Genomic DNA, 25,000 nt, shown 5'->3' with positions numbered 1-25,000 from the left:
AATTCTCGATTTAGGGTCACCATCCACCAAACATGTCGCAAGAGCGACAGCATCAACAACACAAATTTATTTTAGCATGTCTATTAATCTGTGGGATCGATATATTCCATCTGTATCAATAGCATTCAATACTGCTAATGTTAAAACAATTCCTATTTAGGAAATTACTAAATATACGGTCTTTCGACAAACGAGTTGATTTTGTAATGTAAATCTTACCTGAAGACTGCATATTTCAATCCTGTTATCTGTCAAAAGATTAACTAGATTATTCCTTTAAGAGTTTACCAATCCTATGAATTTTCTATTAAGGTATAGAATCAATAAGAACTACCAATTTCGTTGCCTAAATATGGCCGCTGCCCTGAATTTCTGTCAGTAAGGTGTTTAATATTGTAGGATTTTCAAGGCGGCGAGCTGGCAGAAACGTTAGCACGCCGGGCGAAATGATTAACGGTATTTCATCTGTCTTTACGTTCTCTGTTCAAATTCCGCCGAGGTCGACTTTGCCTTTCATCCTTTCGGGGTTGATAAATTAAGTACCAGTTGCGTAGTGGAGTCATCTAATCGACTGGCCCCTCCCCCAAAATATCGGGCCTTGTGCGTAGAGTAGAAAAGAATATTGTAGATGATACTGCTTTTCCTGAAGAGGCAAAAAAATCTTTTCTTTAAATAATTCTAAGGCAGTAATATTGATTTCAATTTTTGGCACAAAGCCAGCAATTTCGGGGGAAGGTGTGGGTCGATTACATCGAAATTTTTTAAGAGGGGGCCAGTCGATTAAATCGACCTCAGTACGCAACTGGTACTTAATTTATCGTCCCCGAAAGGATGAAAGGCAAAGACGACCTCGGCGGAATTTGAACTCAGAATGTAAAGGCAGACGAAATACCGCTAAGTATTTCGCCCGGCATGCTAACGTTTCTTATTTCTTTATTGCCCACTAGGGGCTAAACATAGAGGGGACAAACAAGGATAGACAAACGGATTAAGTCGATTATATCGACCCCAGTGCGTAACTGGTACTTAATTTATCGACCCCGAAAGGATGAAATGCAAAATCGACTCGGTGGAACTTGAACTAAGAACGTAACGGCAGACGAAATACCACTAAGCATTTCGCCCGGCGTGCTAACGTTTCTGCCAGCTCGCCGCCTTTCTGCCAGTAATATACTATTAAACAGAAATGATACTATTAAACAGAAATCGCTATCTCTAACTTGTCCTTAACAATCTGTAACTTTGAACCAATCAGAGTAATCTATAAATATCTCTGGTAGAAATGAAATAAAACTGACTGAAACATTCTCTCTGTCTTTTTAAATGATCACAGTGTAATCCCAGCATAGTACTGCTTTCAATACGCTGTGAACTCAATTTCTTTCTTTTTTTTTTCTTACTTAAAAAAAAATGATAAAGAAGTTAATTCCAAGTTAAATTACAAAATAATATTCTTTTAAAATAGTAACAAACCATTGATTCGTCCTCTAATTTGCAATACACATAGGCACACGTATATACATTCATGCACATATACGTACGCACACGCACACGCACATATATTCGTACATACACATTTACGTATGTGTGTGTGTGGGTTTGTGTGCACATGTACATGTATGTACGGATGTTGGAATCAATATGTATATATATATATGTGTGTGTACATCGATGTACATATAGACGGATGTATGTAGTTAATTGTGTATATAGGTTTGTGAGTGTGTACATATGTAAGTGTACATATGTATACATGTGTGTACATGTATGTATATATGTATGTGTGTATATGTATGTATATACGTATGTGTGCATATATGTGTATATATATGTATGTTGTGCGTTTACTGGTCAATATAAAGTCTAACATCTCTTTTAATACCCTTCGGTTCTCTCCAGACAAATGGAATTGAAATTCAGTTGTCTCTGGTTAATTGGAATTGGAATGGAAACATGATCGAAGAGGAAAATACAAAACAAGATAGTGCAGCAAGATAAAAATAGCCAGAACTTCATTCCACTCATATCTATTGGCCTTTTATTTCATTATGTCGTAGGACTGAAAGAATTACTCATGGAACCGCTACGTTGTCAGCGCTTCTATCAGGATTCAAATCTCCTTTAACCCTATTATCGGCCCCGAGGGAAACGTGTTGCATGATTAGGGATTAATGCTTGTCTGTCAATCTAAAATTGCTCTTTCGCCCAAAGTCAGCCCTGATCTTGCAAATCTAGAATCAAAGGCAGTCTAAATGTGACCATACCGTCTTTCATTTTCTCACTCATAATGTTTAATGTCTTTTTCTTTTTCTTCATCAAAGAAAATACAGTGTTGAAAGAAGAAGAGTTAGCTGTTATTTCCACAAGGTCGAGCGACTAAGTAAAGGCTTTTAAAATAGTTGCTGTTGTTGTTGTTGTTGTCGTTTAGTGGCAGGTCAACGAAGGCAATGAAAATAAACAAATCAACACCGGTTGTAAAGTGGTGGTGGTGGTGGTGGTGGTAGAGAACAAACACAAACAAACATACATATAAGACAGGCTTCCATACAGTTTTTGACTACCAGAGTCACTCGCAGTCCATTGGTCGGTCCGAGGCTATGGTAGAAAATATATGTCCAACGTGTCGTGGGAATGAACCCGAAACCACGTGGTTGTAAATTGAACTCTTTAACCACACATCAATGTCTGCCCCTGACGTATTGCCCTTTATTCTTTTGCATTGGTACATGGCCACAAATTATGTAGGAGGATTACGTATACACATGGTGATTGCTCCATCTTTACTGATGGTTGCTGTCTCCTTTTGGCTTCTTCGTTGTCAAAGGCATTTCTGACATTCCATCCATGATCTCTCAGATGATTATTCAGTCCCGTTGCAGATGATTTGCATGGTTTGAAGCACAGGTGACACACGAATGTTGCATCTTACTGAACACTTCCAGACGGTGTGGTCCGCATATGTCGCCCTCTTCTATCACTATAGGACTTTCAGAAGATGGAATAGCAAACGAGGCCACCATAAAGAGACACCAGTGCATCACTGAAATGAAGTGATAAACGCTTGTACAACAAGGGGACCACACTCTGAGCCTTCATAATCAGTACCTAGTGCAAGGCCGAAACGGTGGGTGACCTCCTTCGGTCATGAATAACTATGGGATTGTACCTAGAAAGTTACCCTCCGAGGCACAAGTTCGGGCAAGTCTGTTTATGGAAGACCAACAGTCGCCCATGCATACCAGCCTCCCCCTCTCTACGTCACCAATGTTATCCAAGGGGAAGGCAAAGGGGCCGATACAGCTTGGCACCAGTAACGTCGCAACTCATTTCTACAGCTGAGTGAACTGGAGCAATGTGAAATAAAGTGTCTTGCTCAAGAACACAACACGCAGCCCGATCCGGGAATCGAACTCACAACTTTGCTATCGTAAACTCGACGCTCTAACCACTGAGACATGCGCCTTCACAAGGCCGAAACAAGATGGCCGTTAATCACGTTAAACTGCAGGCTTTTTCATCAGAGTGCCCCTCTTCTAGGACAACAGCTACGGGTTCCTCACACCCGTTGGTTACACTGCGCGTCTTGATAACTGCCAAGAATATTTCTGCACCGCTACCTTCAAATGGATTGTCATCACATATCCTAGGTAACCTATAGCTGGGACTCTGAGGGGTACTGCTAATTCGGGTTAGGGGAGGCCTGGGAACAAAAGTGGCTTAAAGGAGATTCGACATTCTTGGAAATCCTGTAAATCCCGAATCAGAGCCTCGCAACCGGATGTAGTTTCAAGTAATACCCAGGACATAGACACACACACACACACACACACACACACACACACACACACACACATACACACACACATAGGTGCAGGTGTGGCTGTGTGATAAGAAGCCTGCTTTCCAACCACATGGTTCCGGGTTCAGTCCCACTGCGTGACACCTTGGGCAAGTGTCTTCTGCTATAGCACCGGCCCGACCAAAGCCTTCTGGCTGGATTTGGTAAACGGAAACTGAAAGAAGCCCGTCGTATATGTATGTGTGCGTGTGCGTGTGCTCGTGTATGTGTCTTTGTCTCTGTATTTGTCCCTCACCCATCACCACTTGACAACCGGTGTTCGTGTGTTTACCTCCCCCTAAAAATTAGCAATTCGATTAAAGAAGTCCGATAGAATAAGTACTAAGCTTAAAAAACAGTCCTGGGGTTGATTTGTTCGACTAAAATCCTTCAAGGCGGTGCTCCAGCATGGCCTCAGTCAAATGAATGAAACAAGTAAAGAAATAATAAAAGAATATTTTATTTCACTTGATTCATTCATTTGACTAAGGCCATGCTGGAGCACCACCTTGAAGGATTTTTAGTCGAACGAATTGGAGGGTTAATTTAATATTTTGGGGGAACTTGCTACTTATTCTATCGGTTTCTTTTGTCGAACCGCTAATTTACGGGGATGTAAATACACCAACAACGGTGGTGAGACACACGCACACACACACATGCATCCATACATTATATGTATATATTGTATAAATGATTATGGGTAAGGCCAGAACAATGCAAAGTAAATGCAAGGCAAATCACAAGAATATGTATTAATGTAGACTTACCTTGCATTCAATATTCCGGGATTATGATCCCAACTTCAGAAAATTAACGAAAGTATTTCGTTATAATGTATATATATATATATGTATATATATATATATATATATATATATATATATATAACAATTGCAGCATGGAAGGTGTTTATAAGCCATTTAAGAATCACACAAAAACCGTTAGATTCACTTCAACATTTAAATTTAATTTGCCAAAATATTTTCGTCGCTTTGAGACCGCAACCTGTTCACTGGCAAAATTCCGAGATGCAGCACGGAATTTTGTCAGTCGCGGTCTCAAAGTGACGAAAATATTTTGGCAAATTAAATTTAAATGTTGAAGTGAATCTAAAGGTTTTTGTCTGATTCTTAAATGGCTTATAAACACCTTCCACGCTGCAATTGTTTTCGTTCTAGCACACGATCTCAGATCAGGTCACTTGCTATCCAAGTACATCTCCGTAATATAGTAGTAGTAGTAGTAGTAGTAGTAGTAGTAGTAGTAGTAGTAGTAGTAGTAGTAGTAGTGTCATGGTCGCTTCATCAGTATTGTATCTACGGTGACACTACTACTACTACTACTACTACTACTACTACTACTACTACTACTACTACTACTACTACTGTCTATACTAGTGCCGTTACGACAAGAAACTACACCAACGTCAACAGCAACACAACAAAATAACAACACTGAATCTAATATCGACCATATTGTCAAAACCGTTCAGTTTAATCCTCTTTTTACTGATAACTCATGCATTTCAACAAGTTTCTGGGTCTTATCTGAGTTGGAATCGTGAAGTGGCATTGTATTTGTGTCTTCGTGTTGAGCTTACTTCTAATGATAACGTCTGATTACTGCAACCACTACCACCACCAGTTGCCCCTCCACCACCACCGTGACCCAAACCATCACCGCCACCCCCACCACCACTACAGCCGCCGTTGCCGCCGCCGCCGCCATTACCTCCACCACCAAAACCATCCCCACTAACCCTAACTATAACTATACGCATCTTTACTCTCTCTCTTTCACCCCCACTTTTTCTCATCTCTCTCTCTCTCTATTTACCCCCCTACGCTATTTAATATTTGATAACCATTTACAAATGGAAATTCAACATCTTTATTGTTAAGCTTGACATCATTCCCCTGCAAGCTGAAGCCACCAAACATTCTCACGTATCGTTTGAGATTATTTCACTTCTTTACTTCGCTTATGTAGTTAGGAATGGCATGAAATCATCAGTTCTCTCCACAAATATACGGTCAAGTCATAAAGAAATACAGACGAAACACTTTTCACGAACGATTGAGTTCATTTCATTTGATGTACATTACAGACAGGATAAACTCTCGTAGGGATGCGTCCATTCAAGCATTTCGAATCCCATTTGGGATTGTTTGATTTGATATCTTTCACTTATGCACTTGAAAAAGTTATGAACATCAACAGATCTCGGTTTCCTTTCCCTACAGTCTGTCAAAGTCCTTGTCGAAAGAAATTGAAGTAAATTGAAAACTTACGATGATATCGTCATGGGGTATATTCTATCAGAATATCTACGATATATCATAGACACGATGCTTGCCTAGCACTGAGTGTCTCCTTTTCTGGTAACTCAAACCAACAAGAAGTTTTAGTTCTCGAGAAGAAAAATCAACACCAGAACTTAAAGCTCCCAAAAGTCCTCTGACGCTTCATCTTCGAGGAAATGCCACTGGGGAAATAAAGTTAAAGACTTTACTCATGTCTGTAGTTTAATGGTGATCTGCCTTTCAGCAGGTCCAGCGCATGTGAATCTTATCCAGCACACTCTGTACGACCTAGGAGAGCCCGTACTCTCCACTGCTGCAGTTAAGTAGTTTCGTCTCCGATGACTAGACTTGAGATGAATAATGGAATGGTTTTCCGTTGCTTTCTCCAGGTAGGCGGGATTTGGACTCAGAAAATCCAAGTTTCGTTTTACTTAGCATTGTCGAGTGGTAGATTTCTTCATTGCAGACAGGTGCAGCACAGCAAAACTCAAGAGGGATTTTTGAGTACGGATCAATAGAAAATAATTACAAGCCCTCACAACGTATTCCTCCCTTGAATCACAGCATGTCAAAGACTAGGTCGTTATTGACATTCTGGTGACCCCAAAGAGGCACAGAACTAACCAAATATACTACATGTAGAAAAATATTGCTTTCAAAATGTTTGTCGTGTTTATGTATGAAATAGGTCATATTGTTAGTTTTTGTAGTTATTTTTTCGAAAACAAATTCTTCTGAACTCATTATTAATTCACAACATCAGAATCAACGGGAAAACTAATTTCGTGTTAAGAGATTTCGTATAACGACAAGTTTTTCGCGAATGCATTACTTTCCCAATGCAAAGGTTCTTGTACAAACGATTCAGGGACGATAAAAAAAAGTGTTGATAGTGACTATAGGGGTAACTAAAACAAATGAAGATGGAGATACGACTATGGGGAGATACAATAACGTTCAGATTGAGATGGAGAGGAAAACAGTATGTAAATAAATTAGGAAATCTAAATATGTTTGAATTTGGAATAGTTAAGAGGTGACCATAAGGAATATCAGTCTGATATTCACTGAATTCAAATTTAGCACTGAGCAGTTAAGAATATAAGTTAAAACCATTAGTTACATAGAAAACAAAGCTATCATATCATACCCATACAAACAACGAACACTAAATATTTTGGGGTTTAACCCACTATTCAGCCCCGTTGTACGCTGAACACTTCTTTAAAAGCACATCACTAAGCACTTTTTAAAAATAATTACATGCATACTTCCTCGCCATCCATAGCTACCATAAAATATTGAGCCAAAACAATATAAAATTAAGTTATGAATATTTAACTGACTTTGCATCGCAGTCAGACTGCATCAACACTAGAAATCTCTTCCTCATGTGACATCTTTTATCATAATTCCCAAGATGACATCAAGCTGCATGTTAGCCTTACAGAATCTACCGTTTATTGTATTGAAGTTATCACCAACTACATCCCGAGGGATCCAGCATCTTCACTGGATAGAAAACGAAAAGGAATGACAGAATGCTGATATTTGAATGTTCAATGTGTTTCTGTCGTGTACTAGTGAAATCATAAAGGTTGTTTGTAATCATTGTATACGAGATTCAGATCACCAACACTCACTAGTATATGGTTACAGGAATACTCAAATATCTGCGTTTCTTTATTCCTTTCCCGCTTTCCGTCCTGCTGAACAACTGACTAACAAAAGACCTACAACGTTCGGGAATATTTAGCTGTATGTATATATATTATATATATATATATATATATATATATATATATATATATATATATATATATATATATATATATTTATATATATATGTATATACTTGTTATAATAGTAAGCTCTACTTATATCTGTGTTTTTGAAACAAAACAAAAAAACCTATGTAAAACTCTGTGTGTGAGTGTGTGTGCTTGTATGCATATGTGTGTGCGCGCGTGCGTGTGAATATATATATATATATATATATATATATATATATATATATATATATATATATACATACATATATGAGTATATGTATGTATATATATTTACTAGCAGAAATACCCGGCGTTGCTTGGGTTAAAGAAAATAGTGAAATTTAAAAACGTTTTCTAGATTACGCAGGTCTCAACTGCTAGTAGCTGAGATACCAACTTTCTATATTAATAACTCTCCAGCCCATACTAGCATGGATTATAGGCGTTAAGTGAAATGTTAAAAGAAAGTTTCAACTCATATATGTATATAAAGTAAATATACGTAATTTAAAAACACGTTTTGTCTAGCTTTGGGAGATTGCTGGGAGTTTAACCTTTCCACCACTGCAGCACAGAGCAGATGTCTCTCCAGGCTACTTCCTTGCTTTACAATGTATGCACTCAGTTATCATTGCACCAATAGAAACTCTAGTGTCATCTGCAAAATGAACTGTATAATTGAAAACTGCTTCATAGAAGTTGCTTCTCTGAGCTGTTGCAACCGCTCTTCGTTTTGCAGCTGGGATACTATTACTAGTCAGCCGTGCATACCTTTGTTTATCACTTTGAGATGCTCTGGTTTTTGTAGTGCACAGTATGTTCGTTTCTTGGCGTGCTTCCCTTTCTGCAGCTGTTTCTCTTTCCCTAGACAGAGGCATTATATTGGCTGACCTTGACATTGTAGACAAATTTGACACTTTCCTTCTAGGCGTGGTTATATACGTACACACTAATACATAAGTTCAGAAGACAATAAACAATGAAAATAACTTGATAATAGAAATTGTTTCTTAATACGACGGGCAGAAAGTAAATAAGAAATTTTTACTGAAAATAAACATTTATTCGTGTTGAAGCGAAATTTGTTACTCAGTGAACCAAAGAGCCAGTATCGAAGGAACCAGAAAAAACCGTCAACAGAAAAACACAAAACAAAGGCGGTGAGCTGGCAGAATCGTTAGCACGCCGGGCGAAATGCTTAACGGTACTTTGTCTGCCGTTACGTTGTGAGTTCAAATTCCGCCGAGGTCCACTTTGCCTTTCATCCTTTCGGGGTCGATAAATTAAGTACCAGTTACGCACTGGGGTCGATGTAATCGACTTAATCCCTTTGTCTGTCTTTGTTTGTCCCTTCTGTGTTTAGCCCCTTGTGGGCAATAAAGAAATAAGAAAAACACAAAACCGCTCCAAAAGTAAATAAGGGATACATGCTCTCACTCGAAGGTGGAACATTGCTATTGAGATAAACGGTGACTATGTTGAGAAGTGGGGATGCGATTCACAGAGGACCAGCTTCATTTTGACGTATGATATATGTTCCTGTGTTGGTAATTATACCTGTTCTAAACAAAATGGCATTACTTTTTGACTACCTTCGTATTAGATGTCTATATATAATATATATATATATATATATATATATATATATATATATATATATGCGTATGCATATGCATATAGATGTATCTCTATGTATGTATATATTCGTATGTGTGCGTCTCAGTATACGTATGTGTGTGCGCGTGCCTGTGCATGTGCGCGTGCCTGTGCATGTGTGCGTGCGTGGCTGTGTACTTTAATAGTCTCTTGGTCTAATTGCATTTCTTCTATTTCCTTGATTTCCAACAGACTATGGTGCCGTTACCAGTTAACATTTGAAATACTCGAAAAACGCCAATATAATAATTAAGTAAAGCATAAAAACAAACATTTAACAAAAGGGACAAATATGAGAAAGTAAACGATAATGTCTACCATAGTCCAATACAGGTAAGTACGACATTTTATTTCTGAGCAAGAAACATAACATCCGTGAGTTCAGTTCTCGTAGTTGCGTGTAATACGGCTCAGACCCATAAGAAACTTTTCCAAACTTTTCCAGTTCAAGTCTACACGGAGAAGAAAATGATGAGTAAAATCTATTTCAGTGTATCTACCTCTTATTTGAAAAATATGGCCATAATTGATCTACATTTGTTTACCATTTAAAGTATATTATCGAAAGTTGTCTCTTTTCTTTTTTCATTTTCATATTTATAGCTAATCCGAAGTTATATATATGTGTGTGTGTGTATGTGTATAGATTGGATAATTATTTATTTAATGCTTTCATCGCGTTTCGGAGAATCATCAAAACTGATTTTATAGAAAATGTATACCGTTTGTATACATTTTGTCCGTGTTAGTTGACAAAAAAAAAAAAAATTGGAAAGACAATGTTTTTCCCTGGCTCCGAATAAAACTGGATCTTGCTTCTGTATCGACAGCGCTCCAGACACTTCCTTAAAATATTAGTTTTCTTTGTTGTAAAGACAGTGAATCCTTAGGTTTTGGTTGGTAGGATAAATGGGCCTACCATAATGTTCATATTTATTTCATCCACTATTAACAATGTAAATGAATTAGCACCGACTGAGAATCGAAACTGAGTCACAGGGGAATTTCCTGTTGCTCAAAGGTGTTGCCACTTCTCTAATGAACAATTAAGAAATGACTTATTTGCATATTATTGAAATGTGGTGAATGTCTCGGTATGTTTAATTCCCTAATGAATATATTCGTATTTCCACATATAATTGCATTACAAATTGACTGCGTAATTAATGTAGAAGAAAGTTTCATCTCCATACACAGTCTTGAGGACAATTATAATTTCAGTTTCTGCAAGGGAAATAATCGATGCTTAAACATTGTTTTGTTACATTTTGTTCTTTGGTGGTGGCTCTATTTGGTTTCTTTTTATTAATCGTAACAAAGAGCAGACTATTTACGCCTTGCAACCATCGATTTTGCACTCTCGGCGAAATAGTTGCTGCCAATGTCTCCAGTTTAAAGAAATATTTTTAATAGCTTCATTAATTTATTGATTTATTTCGATTCTCAATGCCTCCAAAGTTTCATTCAGCTAATGAAAGACGGTGATTAGATCTAGGTTCCAGGATATGAAAATAAAGTTAACTCTCGCGGGTTTTGAACTTGAATCTCAAAGAGATCAAACTAAATGCATTTAGATGATACTTTATTTTGTTGGCTATTTCTACCCCTTTCATCAATCATCTAGGTTTCCTATACAAGCAAAAGGTCAGTGTTTTACGAATAGGAAAAGTAAAGACAATTTTACAGTTAATAGGGATTATCATCATGGCAGCGAGCCGGCAGAATCGTTAGCACACAAGGAGAAATGCTTAGCGGCATTTCGTCCGTCATTACATTCTGAGTTCGACTTTACTTTTCATCCTTTCAGAGTCGATATAATAAGCACCAGTTGAGCACTAGGGTCGATGTAATTGACTTACCCCTCCCCCGAACTTGCTAGCTTTGTGTCAAAAATTTGAAACCAATAGGAATTATCACTCACTGATTCTATCTCAGGAAGAAGACAAAAATGTTTTTCATACTGTTGGTCTGTAATATTTCCAACCCTGTGATATAAAAGAAAAAGTTAGCTCAAGCAGGATTTGAACTCAGAATTGGAAGGGATGAAACTAAATATGATAATACGCTTTGTGTGCCTTTCCAGTATGTTAGTTATCTATACCTGCCTACCGCCTTCATTAAAGCCAAACAGGTTGTCACTTGGGTGTTGTTATTGGTCTACTGTGGTGATTGGTTGAGCTGATGAATGGAAATATGTTTCTGGGGTTGCGTGAAAAAGTGACAGAACAACACCAGCGAGCATTTAACAGATTTTATTAACGCACAATCAAATCAAACCGTGGTGGTCTTTTACGAATAGCAGTAACAATAATTATATACTGGGAGAGATATACTGCCTGGAATTTACAGCAAGCTTACTGATACTACATGGGACTTGCGCAATATATACATCACTTAATCTAATTCTCCTCGAAAAATTGATCGAGGTGAAAAGAAACTAACTGTAAGGATGAAGATGACAACGACGTTTGCGATCAGATTTTGAATATTGAACGTTCTTGAATGCCTAAGAAACCCGTAGAAAACTAAAAAGAAAAGTGCTGTAATTTAATCTCGAATCAGTCCAGAATAGACATACCTAAGACCAAATGTATTACAAACACGGTCATCTCTTTTATATTTTATTTTAAGAGATAGTGTATCTAGGAGTACATTTTTGAGAAGTGTGTGATATGAGGGAGATTTTGTTCTTTTTCTGGTAGGTTGAGCGACTATACAGATATTCTCCGTTGGTTCTAAATATAAGATGTTTTATTGAAAAAAGCCAAGTCATTAAGTATAAAAAAAATTCTCTTAATTTGTTCATTTGTCACTCAAAGAAATTTAATAAAATGCTTTCCTGAAAAACTTGCTGATGCGGAACATTTTTGTAAGTTTATAGACAGTCTTAAGAAATAAAAAAAATTTGTCCATCCATCTTGTAGAATTGTTTAAATATCGCCCAAAACTTATTTAGTTCTGTAATCTTAGCATTGTGTTGTTTTTGTTCTGCCCGGATCGAGTCAAGCAATGATCTAAATTATTCTGCCATGACTAACTCATTTTACTTTCAGCCATCATATATATCTAATACATTATCCTCTCTTTCTTAAACAGTAGAGAATTATTGAAGGAAGATTTAGCTGCTGTTTCTAGCAGCTTACACTACCACGTAGAAGAGCTAACATTTGTCCCACTTCTAATATTTATAGTTTGTAAGTTCAAAGACAGAACGCAAGCAGCGCTTAATAGTTAAGATGCTCTCTTCGAAATCCTGAGCCTTGAGTTCAATCCCACGAGGTAGCATCTCAGTCATCAAGTATTTTTTACCTTTATCTCAGGTGGACGCAAATTTTGTGATTGAAATTAGGTGGGCAAAAACTGAGTGGAATCTCGTCAGCTGTATTGTTCCTGAAATTCTAAGATCCAGTCTCATCATGTATATTGTATTAAAGGTGCAAACGTCTATGGAATACTCACCCACTTACATGTTAATTAGGTTTCAAATTTTGGCACTAGGCCAGCGATTTCGTAGATCGGGTAAATCGATAACATAGAGATTCCAGTGATCAACTGGTGCTTACTTTATCGACCCCGAAAATATGGCGTCGGGGTGGGGGATCGAAAAATAAAGTCGATGTCGGCAGAATTTGAACTCAAAACGTAAGGAGGGAAGAATAAGCCCCAAACGTTTCGCCCAGCGTGTTAACGATTCTGCCAGCCGGCTGTCTTTGCTTACATGTTTATTTAACGAGTTCAGTTAAACAACGGAATGCTCATCGTGGAGATAGGTGAAGGATCCATCTTCTTCAGACATACTACTGCTCGACTGTAGGCAACTAAACTAATCTGAAAACTTGTGGACATCATCAATTCCTAGCTTCTCTCTTCTAAATATCTCGGGCTTCATAACGAGATAAACTGTAAGATTTATTATCGACACTGAGGTCCTTAATGTCTGAGATTTGAATTATTTATTGAATGCACTTGACATCACGGCTTCAAGTTGTCGTTGATAAAGTAAATATATATAACGTACGAGATTACTTATTACACTACTACCACTACTACTATACACGCGTGTGTGTATGTGTGTGTATGTGTACTCTGTGTCTATGTATATATATATATATATATATATATATATATATACACACACATGAACGAGAGAGAAAATGCTCATTACATATTGGCTTCATATTTTGGTACAAGGCCAGCAATTTCGAGAGAGGTTGTACGTCGATTACATCGACCCCAGAGTTCAACTGGTGCTTGTTTTATCAATCCCGAAAAGATGAAAAGCAAAGTCGACCTCGGCGGAATTTGAACTCAGAACGTAAAGTCGGACGAAATGTTGCTAAGCATTTTGTCCGGCACTGAAACGATTCTGCCATCTTAAAGGTACTGAATACATACTGATTTCACATTTTGGCACAAGACTAGCAATTTCGGGGGACCAGATAATTCGATTACATTAACCCCCAGTGCGTAACTGGTGCTTATTTTAGCGTCCTCGAAAGGATGAACGGCAAAGTCAACCTCGGCAGAATTTGAACACAGAGCGTAAAAGAGGATGAAATGCCGCTAAGTATTTTGCCCGGCATACTAACGATTTATCTCATTATTGCCCACAGGGGGCTAAGCACGGAGGGGACAAAGAAGGACAGAAAAACAGACAAAAGGATTAAGTCGATTAGAACGACCCAGTGCGTAACTGGTACTTATTTAATCGACTCTGGCGGCTACCGACGGTCTTCTTCCTATAAATATAATAAATTCTTTTTAACCGATTTGTGTTTTACTTTTTTCTTTTGGTGCGGCCCCCTAAAAAAATCCAGGTTTTGGATCTGGCCCAGATATTAAAACGGTTACGCAGCCCTGCTCTGTATAGTGCTCTCAGTTTCCGAAGGATGGTTTTGCTACACACAGTCTGGAATGCATGAGAAAATCTTTAGGCTGACTGTTAATCTTCATTCGTCAGTACGTCACAACCAGTTTTCTACGTTCGCAGTATATCCCTACCTTTGTCTCTTCTACAACAGCTACAATGATTACCTGTATTGCTAGATATTACCGACTCCAAAGCTTACTTGATTCCCCCTCTTCTTCTTCTATTTCCCTCGTAAAATCTGTGTTAACTTTACCCAAACCATTCTAACGTAGGACCACCACTTTAAGGAACTTTCCCGCCTCTCTTCTCCTCATTTTATACATTGACCTGCAGACGTTCCAACAGTTTTATTTCCACTTAATCTTGTAGGTTTTGTAGAAACTATGGCACCATCCTGCTTTTCTAATAAAGATAGACTTGACATGTCACAACAGTCAATTTGTTTCATAACTGATTATTGTGGGTATAATTAAGCTATGAGTCGCACGTCTGCAAGTATTTCGGAGATACACAACCAACAGTAGCCTGAAGTACATTACAGCATCTCCAGTTTGTTTGATTTCTTTTATACAATTCTTCTTTCAACAACATTACCATTTTATTTCCTTCACTTTCAAAACATAATGATTAATCGATGGAAGTATCTCGGTGCAACGACAGCAGTCCGTAATTCCATAGATCCTTCTTTAAACATCAGATTAAATCGGAGCCAATCAGTCAACAGTGCCATTGATTGCTGCCGTCTTACTATGTGAATTAACAACTTTATTATAGTTTAAGGATAGTAGAGAAATAGTTCGACTTACATTTTTGGACCGATTTATGTTTAGCTTTTCGTTTCTACTTTTTATTGATCTTGCTCTATTTCTTTTAATGCATAATTGGACCAGAAACGATGTAATTAGGGCAGATTATGGAATGTACAAACATAAGGACATAGCCACACGCACACGCACAAACACACGCACACGCTCGCACGCAAGTACGCGTGTACGTACGGACGCACACAGAGTCTGTTTTCACATATTTTTACAGAAGACTTTATCAGCTCTCCCTAAATCCAACCAGCTCATGTATATTGCAGAACAATTATGGTTTCCTCATTTGAAGAAAATCTCAAGACACCAAAAGATACAAATATGAACGATAGCATTATGTAATCTTCTCTACTCAAGGCACAAGACCCGAAATTTTGGGGGAGGGAGCCAGTCGATTACATCGTTCCCCAGTATGCAACTGGTACTTAATTTATCGATTCCGAAAGGATGAAAGGCAAAGTCGACCTCGGTGGAATTTGAACGTAAAGACAGGCGAAATACCGCTAAGCACAACGTACCGCAGCTGCCTCAGCATTCTGCACTTTGTCTGAGCCGTTTACGCGGTCCGTCGAGCTGGAGTGGAAACGGATATCGTTCGGGCGTCTTCTAACGCACTGCAATGATTTACCGCCAAACGCAGTTTCATATAGAGTACGAGCAGAAAACTAGAAAATTGGATCACGCGACGGCTTGACGCTGATTGGTTGCTTAATAGACCGATCACGTGAAAGTGTTGAAGTTTGCACGTGATGTCTGACTGCTACACATCTAAAACATATCAAAGAGAATCGGAGTGATGATTCACTGCGTGTCCAGGAATATGTATAAAAGAAAATGATTCTGGATAAGAAATTACTGCGACTAAAGACCAAAAAAAAAAAAAATGACAGTGGCTGGATATGTTGTTGTTGCTGTGATGTTAATCCACTATATTGTAACGGCGACGTTTCTCTCTTGACATTGTAGACGTGTAGCCAAGTTTCTGCAACTGCAATGACAAATTTCCTATTTGCATTCCAATGACAAACAATTCTTTATTTCAATTGAGCCTCGATTCTCTCTTTCTTCATCTGTCAACAAATTTTTACAATAACACGATGCGTCTTCAATTATTCTATTAAACCATATAGAAAGCACTTTTACAGAGGCCTACTTTTCGAAACACTTTACGAACACACTGGTAAACGACTTTTTACGAATAACAGGCTGCACTTTCGCAATGGGCTGGCGTTCGCAGTCTGGAAGATCGACCACGTTTGAGATCGTCTTCAATCGATGACCTTTCTGATTTGAAATTCTATTCATGATAATACAGCCCAAAACACTCTTCCTGTAGAACCATTGCAGCGTTTGATCAGTCAAATTTTAATTAGGAACAGAATATCACACAAACAAGTTTCTCTTCCAAATGAATTCGCTGTTCAATATACTCACTCAAGCATGTGTGATAGATGACTAACTAATGTACCATGATGTGGTTAGTATTAGATTGAAGGTCAAAATCACACATACACGGCACAGCTGTCACCACCACGCTGCACCGGCTAGTGTTTTAACAGACGAAATTCTTTTTGGACAAATTCATATATATATACATATATATATACGCCATATACGCCAGCTTAATTTTATTCGTCCTTTGTCGAAAGACATCTGTTGTTATGTCCCGTTATTATTCCTACTGTATTTGTGTATCATTGTTCGTTTTTCCGTCCTTGTTTTTATATACATTCGCTGCTTTCTTCCAAGGAAACTAATGCTCTTAGCTTAGTTTTTCCTTGGGGCTGGCCAGATTAGAGAAATATTGAGAATAACCAGCCGAAATTGTAAGGATAATCTGGATCTCGACTGGAGAAAGAAAACTCCGAATGACCTGTCCGTGTTTTCTTTGTATCGTCCATCTGGATGTTTTGTGTTCTTGTCTGATTCTATATTACATATATATATATATATATATATATATATATATATATATATATATATGTGTGTGTGTGTGTGTGTGTGTATATAAACACTTGTGTGTTGTATCACCTGCGTTCATAATCGCATTACTTATAGAAGGACAAAGAGAAACTTCAGAGTAACTGTCAAATAAATAAATAAATAAATTAATTAATTACTATACCACATTATGGTTGTAATTTATTCCCTCTACAATAATTCCAACCAATATATGATGTTTATATACATACATCGGTCTGATATATATATATATATATAAAATAAAAAAACGTACATGAAGAACAAGAAAAGGACGTACACAGTGACCTATACAAACATACAGAAGCATATTACACCTGCACGCACATACGCGTGTGCACACACACACTGACACACATACACAAATTTTGATGATGGCGGTACATATTTCCTTTGTGCCGTTTATCAGAAAATGATTCCTTCCGTTTATTTTTCATTGTTTAATTATTCATCATTTATTTGTTAGGCCTTGGAAATTCAACGGAAAACATGACACTACTCTTTACAACAAGTTTCCTTTGATTAATTGAGCCACCTCCGCCGCTACCACGAGTACTTAGAATAAACAAAGAGCTACCACCAACGCAGGAATCAACAACATCATTCCAGTCGCAAAGAAACAGACGTCACCACTGCCGCCATCACCACAACCATTATTGACTAATAGCACCATTAACCAATACCACCACTTCAATATCAAAGAAACAAACGTTACCACCAACTAGCATCACAAAAAACCGTGACCAAATGTAACAATTACATTTTGAATGTTAAAAATTACGAAGAGAATGGCCACGTTCAGTTTTCCCAAGAGTTGAATGACAATTTTTAAAAATATAAATTCTAGTAAAATAAAAAGGAAAATTCTCCACTGCCATCTTCGTAGCACTACCACAACGTCCATTACCACTGTAGCGGTGGTTCAAAACCTAACCGCTTGATAACTGGTCATACATCACGACCTAACTACAGTAGTTTCCCGTGATCGGTTTATTAAGTAACCAATTAGCAACAAGCCACCGCGTGATTCGATTTTCTAAAATGTTCTCCTTGCGCCATTTAAAAAGGTGAGTTTTAGCGTTAATCGCAAAATGTTGAGGCAGCCGCATGCGTCTTCATTCTCACCACAACCAACTGATTAAGACAGATTGCAGCTAGTAGACAGGAATTTTCGTTGCCACGAATATAGCGCAATTATTTTCCAGCTGTGATGAGCCAGCCACAGATTGCTATATCAGTTAACCTGTCGTAAGCACTGAGGAGTATGTCCCTGTCTGTAAGCAATTATTGCTGTTAGTATTTGTAAAAAAGCAAAAAAATTAAAACTCTATGTGCAGTAATAAAATCTTGTTGTCAGTCACTTCTTTACGCAGCCCGAGAAATACATTTTCATTCACCAATGCAACAAACAGCAGCAGCAGCCACCACCACGACAATTGCCAAGCGACACAACCGTGAGGAATATAAAGGATTTGATCTGACCTCTGAAATCATTAAAATATTTAATCTATGCATATTTTATATTACAGATCATATTTTTAAAATTAAAACACCAGCTAATTTTTCAAGATATTTCACAACGGACGATAAAAACCAAATATTAAAAAAATAGTAAGAATTCATTTTAATCAGTTTTAGAAAAGTTTCTATTTTATGCTAAAACGTGAGTTTTTCTGAGCGTAGTCTCATACTCTAAGCTTCAATTATAATCTCACATGTTAAAGTTGAACTCATTTATATACTGCAGATATTTAAATGTTTATTTAAAATTTTACTCAACAGAAATAAGATATCTTCAGGAATAATGAAAAAAGAATTTTTTAAAGTGTAATATTAGTAGTAATGGTAGTGACTGCAACGCCACCACCAGTAACTGACACAACTAACTGACACCCTAACAGTTACGACGACGACGAGGGCTCCAGTTGATCCGATCAAAAGAACAGCCTGCTCGTGAAATTAAATTGCAAGTGGCTGAGCACTCCACAGACACGTGTACCCTTAACGTAGTTCTCAGGGAGATTCAGCGTGACACAGTGTGACAAGGCTGGCCCTTTGAATTACAGGTAGTACTAATTTTTGCCAGCTGAGTGGACTGGAGCAACGTGAAGTAAAGTGTTTTGCTGAGGGAACACAGCGCGTCACTGGGAACTGAACTCATGACCTTACGATCGTGAGCTGAATACCCTAACCACTCAGCCACGCGCTTTTGATACAACGATTATGACAACAGGTAAACATCAACACTTCTTTCCACAACCTCCCGACCTTCATTTCCGTCATCAATGCTATTGCAATCGACACTACTACAATGACTTCTTTTTCTTTTTTTCCTACTCTAGGTACAAGACCCGAAATTTTTGGGGAGGGGCCAGTCGATTAGATCGACCCCAGTACACAACTGGCACTTCATTTATCGACCCCGAAATGATGAAAGGCAAAGTCGACATCAGCGGAATTTGAACTCGGAACGTAAAGACAGACGAAATATCTCTAAGCATTTCGCCCGGCATGCTAACGTTTCTTATTTCTTTATTGCCCACAAGGGGCTAAACACAGAGGGGACAAACAAGGACAGACAAAGGGATTAAGTCGATTACATCGACCCCAGTGCATAACTGGTACTTAATTTATCGGCCCCCGAATGGATGAAAGGCAAAGTCGACCTCGGCAGAATTTGAACTCAGAACGTAACGGCAGACGAAATACCGCTAAGCATTTCGCCCGGTGTGCTAACGTTTCTGCCAGCTCACCGCCTTAACTATCTATCTATCTATCTATCTATCTATCTATCTATCTATATATATATATATATATATATATATATATATATATATATGTTTGTGTGTCTGTGTTTGTCCCCCTAAGATTGCTTGACAACCGACGGGCTTCTTTCAGTTTCCGTCTACCAAATCCACTCACAAGGCTTTAGTCGACCCGAGACTATAGTAGAAGACACTTGCCCCAGGTATCATGCTGTGGGACTGAAGCCAGAACCATGTGGTAAGCAAGCTTCTTACCACACAGCCACTCCTGCGTTTATTTTTTCATTAAGAAAAAACAGTAAATATCATTTGCATGGTGATAAATCCCACACCGGAGAATTCAATAGTTCTTTTTAGTATTTAGTATGCTAAATGTATCTTTAGTACCCACGTGCTTTAGTTTCCTAAAACACGTGACTATGTTATTTAATGGTGAATGACTGTTCTACAATGGTTCCTACTTTTCTGAGTTAACCAGTTCTCTACAACCATATTAAACAACGATGCACTTTTAAACTACACAATTTTAAAAGCTTTTCAACCTCATTAACTTCACCATTACAACCGTCACCATCGCAGCACCACTTTTTCTACCGTCTTCATTAGCATCTTATCACTACCGTGACCATCACCGTATGCACACTGAAGACACTCTCCCCCATACCATTAATATCAGTACATGCAAAAACAACAGTTTAATTCTCTTAACAGATGTGAAATATCTCTTCCCAAGGTATCACCTGACACCTCTTTAAGTCACAAGATAAATAAACCCGAGAAACAGAGTCTCAGTTCTTAAATGACAGGGCGGTGCTCGTAGAAGAAACGATTGTGCACCAGACTAAATATCTCCTAATAATTAGCTTCTCTTTCCTGCATTTTGAGTTCGAATTCCAAGAGTTAACTTTGTGAACTTCCTCTCTCTATTATATAGACATACATACGAACGTAGCAGGTAACAGCTAACCTTTGGGCGCTGTTTTGGACTCCGTTGTATCTGATTGTTTGGTATTGGCGCAATTTGTCTCTTACTCTATCACATGCCAATATGCAACCCAGCCAATCACAGCCTCCAAATAAATCACGTGAGACAGTCTGTTCTAAACTCCATTTGAGTTGGCTATAAAAACTCACCTCCTCCTAGTCTCGGAGTTTGTTGGTTCCGGACCTTCTAAGGTCTAACCACTGACCACATTATAGCAACCTCCTTCTTCGTCGCCACCATTAAGTCTCTCACTAACGTCAACAACATCTCTACACAGCACCGATAACACTGCACAGATTCTAACATATCGCTGTGCGTGAGCTTCCTCACCAGGGTTAACAGCAAACATACAACCCACGCAGATGCATGTAGATATATGAATAAATGTCCGAGACCGAAGAGATGATAGTCCAGTGACGATAATAGTCCAGTGATGAGGAAGTGAAAACTGTAGTGAAGACGTGGCTCAAAGAACAGTCAACAGAATTTTACGGGGCAGGGATACATGCTCTCATTCAAGGTGGAACATTGCTATTGAGAGAAACGGTGACTGTGTTGAGAAGTAGGGATGTGATCCACAGAGGACAAGCTTCATTTTGATGTATGATACATGTTCCTGTATTGGTAATTATACCTGTCCTAAACAAAATGGCATTACTTTTTGACTCACCCTCGTACATTCCAGCTGCTGAAGTTCAAGACGACTATTATTCAAATCACCCTCGTTAGTAAGGGTGAAAAGTGATAGAAAATGCCACGGCCACTTCTCGCCTGCAATATATAATTTAGATTTTTAAATGCTATTTTAATAAAAGAACGTGACACTAACTTGGTCAATGTTTGCAGACATAATAGTGTCTTGACGATGACCTGCAGAATTCAGTGTACTGTCCACATAGACATTGAAATGCATGCATTAGATTTTAACTGAATTACATGCAAGCTGATAATCCCGTATTCGACATGTCATTTCGAGCCTATCAGAGATAAGATGTGGATGTTGTGAACCACATAGAACAGTTGGTTATATGAATAGAAGCCAGTTTGTATGATTGGACCGAATAAAGTAGTGATTCTTCTTGTGACAGATGTCATTTATTTTCAACAAAATGTTAATTCTGTGCAAAATAGCATTGAATATTGATCAGTTCTACAAGCGAAAGCAACGGATTAGTTCTGTTATTGGGGAAAGTCGTTCGTGAAAGATTTTAACAACTAAAACATAAAAATGTATCCCCAGCTTCTACTCTTTCTTTCTTTCTCTCTCTCTCTCTCTCCACCCACCCCACACACAAGCACACATACACACATACACACATACACACACGCATACGCATACACGAGAAGCATTTCTTCTTTGATGTATGATCCTAGCATACTATTTTAGAGTAATGGTAATTCCTCTATTCTTCTTAGTCGGCTGTTCACAAGTTGAGAAAGTTGCGTGTGTAGACAATAACCACACTAAAGTTTGAGTCTCCAAATATTTTATTAACCTGCGTCGTTATGTTTACAAATATTTGTTGTGACCCCCTTCGGTCATGAATGACCATGGGATTGCACCTACAAAGTTACCCTCCGAGGCACAAGTCCAGGCAAGGTTGTTTATGGAAGACCAGCAGTCGTCCATGCATACCAGGCTCCCCTCTACACGCCACGGATGTTATCCAAGGGAAAGGCAAAGACTGATACAACTTGGCACCAGTGACGTCGCTAACGTGCAAGTGGCTGAGCACTCCACAGATACACGTACCCTTAACGTAGTTCTCAGGGAGATTCAGCGTGACACAGAATGTGACAAGGCTGGCCCTTTGAAATACAGGTACAACGGAAACAGGAAGAAAGACTGAGAAAAAGTTGTGGTGAAAGAGTACAGCAGGGTTCACCACCACCCCCTACCGGAGCTTCGCGGTGTTTTCGCTCAATAAACACTCACAATGGCTTGTCTGGGAATCGAAACTGCGATCCTACGACCGCGAGTCTGCTGCCCTAACCACTGGGCCATTTACAAATATACATCCAATAAATTAATGGATTAATGTTCAATGAACATAACGGTTTAGAATCTTCTGTATATAACTTGCTGGCTAATAAAATGAAGGTAGCACAAAGAAATTAATTACTGCATGTAATTAATTTGTTACTAGACACCACAAGTTAAGGTTGATATCTTTTGTCGACTACGACATAAGCATGTTACTTAAAAATGAGAGCGAGAGGATACAACTTAAGACAAGCGACATAGATTCCCCTAGACAACTTAGCGCTTCTCTAGCAGTGGCAGCTCGTAGATAAAATTAGAAGTGGTGCTGCTTCAGAAAATTTTTAGTCATTATTTAAATTTTGTGTAAAAGGAAACAAACATATAAAAAGAAAATTTAACATAAACTTGATCGGTTCGCGTTTTAGCCACTGCCGGGTAGTGCGTTTAATTTGTTCAGTGACCACCGCCTCGGATTCCCCCTTGTTTTTCAAAAATCTCCCCTAAATCACAAAATAAGGGGAAAATGTGCCCTGTTTTTCAAATACTGGCAGTAACACTGAAGCTGGAAACAGGATAATAATTAAATTCTACATTTTATCACATTCAAGAATATAAACATGTTTTTAAGCACAACACACGCTGAGTCAAAAGGAAGCTCTATTTTTCACCCGGCACTGTCGTTCACACAGTGCTCTCTCTCCCTAAGTGAAGCTTCCTATCTCGGACATGTGAGCATGTGCACAACGGCCAAACACCGCATCACTGGAACCGTGAAGTGCACAGTTCTATACAAGGATTTTTGCATTTTTTTCATAAACTAGGGAATGGTTACTAACATTAAGCTTAAGGATTATATAATGTACAAGTATAAAGAAAGAATTAAAGAAAAAAAGGACTCATTATATTGAATGTTATCGATAATATTGAGTGGAAATAGGGGTGATACAGTTCCGCAGTTCCTATACACGAGCTGCCACTGTTCTCTAGGTAAGTTGAATTTACCAATCTTTTTATAGCTGTTAACCATACTTCAAGAATCTTCAACCAAACTGTTTGGCAGCAAACTCACTACTTTTGAAGATTGTCACGTTAACCATAACAAGTTAGCCAGTGATGAGTAGTCGAGATATATTCACGCAGGTTTTAATTAATTTTATGGCGCCAAGTATTCTTTTATGGAAATATATTAGTTCGTGGTTCTAAACTGGGGGGAAATAAGAGCTACAGTTCAAATCTCAGCCGATATCTAGTGAAACTATCAATAGTTTATCGTCAATTTCTTTTTATCACACTTACAACTCCTGTTATCAAACTATTCAAAATGTGCAAATACTATTTTGTTATCTGTCAATGAATCGATTGAGCATCATTCAACATTTCGGACTTAACATTTTCCATTATGTTATAGATTCTACATCGAGTCTCTTCAGTCATAAATAATTTTTTTAAATAAAACATCAAGAAGATACGTAAAAAGCAGTAATGTCACATAAAAAATAAGCCTTTCTCCATTAAGATAAGAATTCACATTCTATATAATATAAACCGACACACGTTTGTGTTTACATTTGTGTAAGTTTGACATCAATGTTACGTTCCAATAGAATACTACTAAAGTTAGTCTTGTTTAAGTTTAAGGTGATGCTTGTCTATTGACTACCTGTTTAATTCTTTTCAAGGAGTTTTCTCACGTTTATTGTCTCGGATAGAGTATTATCTGATAGTTTTTTTTTCTTTTATTTCCCTGTGATTTTGTTGAAGAAGTTTAAAAGGGCGTGTATGATGCATCAGTTTAATGTTACATTGAATGAGTTCATTTCACTAACGTAGATATTATAATGTTAGCATAAGATCATGCATTCAAGTATAGAGATAAACTATTGCCTGATATATTCTAGTCTTGGATGTTTTGTAGTTCTTCTTCTTTCCTTCCCTCCTTTCTTTCTTTTGTTCGTTCATTCTTTCTTTCATTTCTTTTTATTTTACATTCCCCCCAAGCTCTCATCGGTGTAATGATTGATTTTTC

General features: G+C 38.0%; 1 protein-coding gene across 3 annotated transcripts in view; it reads left to right on the top strand.

The window, feature by feature from the left end:
• LOC106880139 (voltage-gated potassium channel subunit beta-2) overlaps nt 1-25,000 on the top strand; it is a 223,955-nt gene that overhangs the window by 60,202 nt on the left and 138,753 nt on the right. For all 3 annotated transcript variants that reach the window (XM_089360669.1, XM_089360670.1, XM_089360672.1), the window contains exon 2: nt 9,765-9,905. In XM_089360669.1, the coding sequence (XP_089216795.1) occupies nt 9,883-9,905 (23 nt within the window). In that variant the 5' untranslated portion in view covers nt 9,765-9,882. The remainder of the gene's footprint in view (nt 1-9,764; nt 9,906-25,000) is intronic.

Source organism: Octopus bimaculoides, chromosome 12 (genome assembly GCF_046866305.1).
Source record: "Octopus bimaculoides isolate indiv1 chromosome 12, ASM4686630v1, whole genome shotgun sequence".
In the NCBI taxonomy this organism is placed as follows: Eukaryota; Metazoa; Mollusca; class Cephalopoda; order Octopoda; family Octopodidae; genus Octopus; species Octopus bimaculoides.
Note: the sequence above shows the minus strand (reverse complement) of the source record. Positions and strands in the feature narration are given on the sequence as shown.